The following is a 5,106-nucleotide window of genomic DNA, read 5'->3' as shown; positions in this document are numbered from 1 at the left end:
CTTCTTCCTTGACAATTTGGATACCTTTTATTTCTCTTTGTTGTCTGATTGCTGTTGCTGGGACTTCTAATACTATATACTTCTAATACTATGTTGAACAAGAGTGGTGAGAGTGGGCATCCTTGTTCCCTCTATCCCTATACTTTGAAGCGTTTTAATCAGGAACGGATGCTGGATTTTGTCAAAAGCTTTTTCTGCACCAATTGAGAAGATCATGTGGTTCTTCTCTCTTCTCTTATTGATTTGTTCTATCACATTGATTGATTTGCGAATGTTGAACCATCCTTGTAACCCAGGGATGAATCCCACCTGGTCATGGTGGATAATCCTTTTAATGTGCTGTTGGATCCTGTTTGCCAGGATCTTGTTGAGAATCTTAGCATCCATATTCATCAGGGATATTGGTCTGAAATTCTCCTTTTTGGTAGGGTCTTTGCCTGGTTTGGGGATCAGGGTAATGCTGGCTTCATAAAAAGAGTCTGGAAGTTTTCCTTCTGCTTCAATTTTTTGAAACAGCTTCAGGAGAATAGGTGTTATTTCTTCTTTGAAAGTTTGGTAGAATTCCCCCGGGAATTCGTCGGGTCCTGGGCTCTTGTTTTTTGGGAGGTTTTTGATCACTGCTTCAATCTCGTTACTAGATATAGGTCTATTCAGGTTGTCAATTTCTTCCTGGTTCCATTTTGGGAGTTTATAGTTTTTCAGGAATGCATCCATTTCATCTAGGTTGCTTAGCTTATTGGCATATAACTGTTGATAATAACTTCTGATGATTGTTTCTACTTCCTTGGTGTTAGTTGTGATCTCTCCCTTTTGATTCATAATTTTATTAATTTGGGCTATCTCTCTTTTCTTTTGGATTAGTGTGGCCTATGGTTTATCGAGCTTATTGATTCTTTCAAAAAACCAGCTTCTAGTTTCATTGATACGTTCTACTGTATCTCTGGTTTCTACCTCATTGATCTCTGCTCTAATCTTGATTATTTCCCTTCTTACGTGTGGAGTTGGTTTGATTTGTTGTTGATTCTCCAGTTCTTTAAGGTTTAGAGACAGCTGGTGTATTCTGGATTTTTCAATTTTTTTGAGGGAGGCTTGGATGGCTATGTATTTCCCCCTTAGGACCGCCTTTGCTGTATCCCATAGGTTTTGGAGTGAAGTGTCTTCATTCTCATTGGTTTCCATGAATTCTTTAAGTTCTTCTTTGATCTCCTGGTTGATCCAAGCATTCTTTTTTTTTTAAATTAAATTTTTTATTTATTTTCAGCGTAACAGTATTCATTGTTTTTTCACCACAACCAGTGCTCCATGCAATCTGTGCCCTCCCTAATAGCCACCACCTGGTTCCCCTAAGCTCCCACCCCCCGCCCCTTCAAAACCCTCAGGTTGTTTTTCAGAGTCCATATCCTCTCATGGTTCACCCCCCCTTCCAATTTCCCTCAACTCCCTTCTCCTCTCCATCTCCCCTTGTCCTCCATATTATTTGTTATGCTCCACAAATAAGTGAAACCATATGATACTTGACTCTCTCTGCTTGACTTATTTCACTCAGCATCATCTCTTCCAGTCCCGTCCATGTTGCTACAAAAGTTGGGTATTCGTCTTTTCTGATGGAGGCATAATACTCCATAGTGTATATGGACCACATCTTCCTTATCCATTCATCCGTTGAAGGGCATCTTGGTTCTTTCCACAGTTTGGCGACCGTGGCCATTGCTGCTATAAACATTGGGGTACAGATGGCCCTTCTTTTCACTCCATCTGTATCTTTGGGGTAAATACCCAGTCGTGCAATTGCAGGGTCATAGGGAAGCTCTATTTTTAATTTCTTGAGGAATCTCCACACTGTTCTCCAAAGTGGCTGCACCAACTTGCATTCCCACCAACAGTGTAAGAGGGTTCCCCTTTCTCCACATCCTCTCCAACACACGTTGTTTCCTGTCTTGCTAATTTTGGCCATTCTAACTGGTGTAAGGTGTTATCTCAATGTGGTTTTGATTTGAATCTCCCTGATGGCTAGCGATGATGAACATTTTTTCAAGTGTCTGGTAGCCATTTGTATGTCTTCATTGGAGAAGTGTCTGTTCATATTTTCTGCCCATTTTTTAATATGATTGTCTGTTTTGTGTGTGTTGAGTTTGAGGAGATCTTTATAGATCCTGGATATCAACCTTTTATCTGTACTGTCATTTCCAAATATCTTCTCCCATTCCGTGGGTTGCCTCTTTGTTTTGTTGACTGTTTCTTTTGCCGTGCAGAAGCTTTTGATCTTGATGAAGTCCCAAAGGTTCATTTTCGCTTTTGTTTCCATCGCCTTTGGAGACATATCTTGAAAGAAGTTGCTGTGGCTGATATCAAAGAGGTTACTGCCTATGTTCTCCTCGAGGATTCTGATGGATTCCTGTCTCACATTGAGGTCTTTTAATCATTTCGAGTTTATCTTTGTGTACAGTGTAAGAGAATGGTCGAATTTCATTCTTCTACATATGGCTGTCCAGTTTTCCCAGCACTGTTTATTGAAGAGACTGTCTTTTTCCCACTGGATATTTTTTCCTGTTCTGTCGAAGATTATTTGACCATAGAGTTGAGGGTCTGTGCAGCCACTTTGGAGAACAGTGTGGAGATTCCTCAAGAAATTAAAAATAGAGCTTCCCTATGACCCTGCAATTACACTACTGGGTATTTACCCCAAAGATACAGATGGAGTGAAAAGAAGGGCCATCTGTACCTCAATGTTTATAGCAGCAATGGCCACGGTCGCCAAACTGTGGAAAGAACCACGATGCCCTTCAACGGATGAATGGATAAGGAAGATGTGGTCCATATACACTATGGAGTATTATGCCTCCATCAGAAAGGACGAATCCCCAACTTTTGTAGCAACATGGACAGGACTGGAAGAGATTATGCTGAGTGAAATAAGTCAAGCAGAGAGAGTCAAGTATCATATGGTTTCACTTATTTGTGGAGCATAACAATATAGAGGACAATGGGAGATGGAGAGGAGAAGGGAGTTGAGGGAAATTGGAGGGGGAGGTGAACCATGAGAGACTACAGACTCTGAAAACAACCTGAGGGTTTTGAAGGGGCGGGGGGTGGGAGGTTGGGGGAACCAGGTGGTGGGTATTAGGGAGGGCACAGATTGCATGGAGCACTGGGTGTGGTGAAAAAACAATGAATCCTGTTATGCTGAAAAAAAAAAAAAGCCAATTATGGATAAAAAAAAAAGTTGACTCAGGACAGCAGTGACATTTAAAAAATATATGATTATTTATAATTTATTTGGGTTTCATTTGGAAATAATTTACACCAAATGTGTTTTCTAAACTTTCTAAATATATTTTTCTCTAGTTATTACACCAATTTCCTCCCGACACTAAATTAGCTAGCCATTAGGGTTAACTAGTAGTTAGAGCAATCAAGGTGACAAGACCTGATAGGATTCATATTGTAAGCCAGGTATTCTCATAAGTTGATGACAACTGTGAGATCACCCAGACTTATTGCTTCTTTCCAGTCCTGCTCCATCTGTGAACTCTGTGGCACTTGATGTACCATTCTCTCATCACTTTCATGCCCAGGATCCTCTCAGGGAGGAAAACACATCTATCTGTGCTTCATGGGTCTCCTTTCCAGAGATCATCTCGTCTTGATCCAAAACTCCTTGGTCAGTGCCCTTCTCAGGGCAGCCTTCACATCCTTGTTCCTCAGTGTATAGATAAATGGATTGAGTGTGGGCGTGATGATCCCATAGAAGAGAGCCATGATCTTCCCCCTGTCATGAGAGTAGCTAGAGGGAGGCTGGACATACATACTGATGGCTGTGAAGTAGAAGAGAGACACCACCAGCAGGTGTGAAGCACAGGTGTTGAAGGATTTCCAGCGACTTTCAGCTGAGTGGATTCTCATTACTTCCCGAGCAATGAGCACATAGGTGCCCAGGATGAGGGTGAGGGGCACCAGAAGTAGCAGTGCCCCCAGCACATTGAGCTCAGCCTCATTCACATGAGTATCAGCACATGCTAGTTTCAAAAGGGCAGGAACTTCACAGAAGAAATGGTCTATCACCCTATGTCCACACCGTGGGACCACCACAGTGAGAGTGGACTGCACAAGGGAGTTGGCAAAGCCACTGATCCAGGTCCCAGTGGCCATGTGGATGCAGCGTCTCTGACTCATGATGATTGGGTAGTGAAGAGGCTTGCAAACAGCCGCATAACGGTCAAAGGCCATGATGGCTAGCAGTATACATTCAGTAGAACCCAAGGCCAAGAAAATGTACAGCTGGGCAACACAGCCACCATAGCTAATGGTCTTATCTTTTCCCCTAAGGTTGACTAACATCTGTGGCACAGTGCAGGTAGTGTAGCAGAGGTCCAGTAGGGATAGATTCGAGACAAAAAAGTACATGGGACTGTCAAGCTGGGGGTCCAGGCAGGAAACAAGGATAATAGAGGTATTTCCAAATAGGGCAAAGATGTAGGCCACCAGGAAGATTACAAAGAGTGGTGTCTCCAGCCAGGGACGGTCCAAGAATCCCAATAAGATAAAATCATCTTGTGAGCTCTGATTGTTGATCCACATATTGTCGCTAACAGGTGAAATTCTAGCTGGAACATCTAAATACCCACTGCTACGGATGGGTGTCAGTGGTAAAAGGAAGCCACGGAGAAGTAGGGACAAGAGCTGGTGAGATGAAATTCTCATTTCAGCTGTAATCTGCACCCATACCTTGAGTATGGTAAGATGGTGAGTCAACATTGCCAATGTAACTTTGAAAGATTACTAAGGGAAGAATAAAGAGAGCACCAGCAAAATGGGAAACTTGGCTTCTTTTATGGGTGCCTCTCAGTTAGCTACTCACTCCTTTTACAATTCTTGATCTTCTAAAAAGGTTCAGTAGAACTCCTATCAACTGTACTTGACACCGATATTTAATGGCAACAACAGATTATGGACTAAAGCAGAGCTTCTCAGATACAAGTCAAACAAAGATCAGCTGGAAGGGGCAGGTGGATCTCTGTCTTCCTCAGACTGACCTGGTCAGAATCTTCACGGGAACTGAAGCACTGCACACATTCTATGGGTTGAAAGGATGCAGTTTCAGACCCT

General features: G+C 42.5%; 1 protein-coding gene across 1 annotated transcript; it reads right to left on the bottom strand.

Moving 5' to 3' along the window:
- Positions 1-3,633: 3,633 nt before the first annotated feature.
- LOC308339271 (olfactory receptor 2B6-like) lies at positions 3,634-4,578 on the bottom strand (the record flags this gene model as incomplete). Its single annotated transcript, XM_080797754.1, has 1 exon — positions 3,634-4,578. The coding sequence occupies one exon, from the start codon at positions 4,576-4,578 to the stop codon at positions 3,634-3,636; it is 945 nt and encodes a 314-aa protein (XP_080653880.1).
- Between the last annotated feature and the right edge of the window lie 528 nt (positions 4,579-5,106).

This window comes from Martes martes (assembly GCF_963455335.1).
Source record: "Martes martes genome assembly, chromosome: 2".
Lineage (NCBI taxonomy): Eukaryota > Metazoa > Chordata > Mammalia > Carnivora > Mustelidae > Martes > Martes martes.
This window is presented reverse-complemented; position numbering and strand designations above follow the sequence as displayed.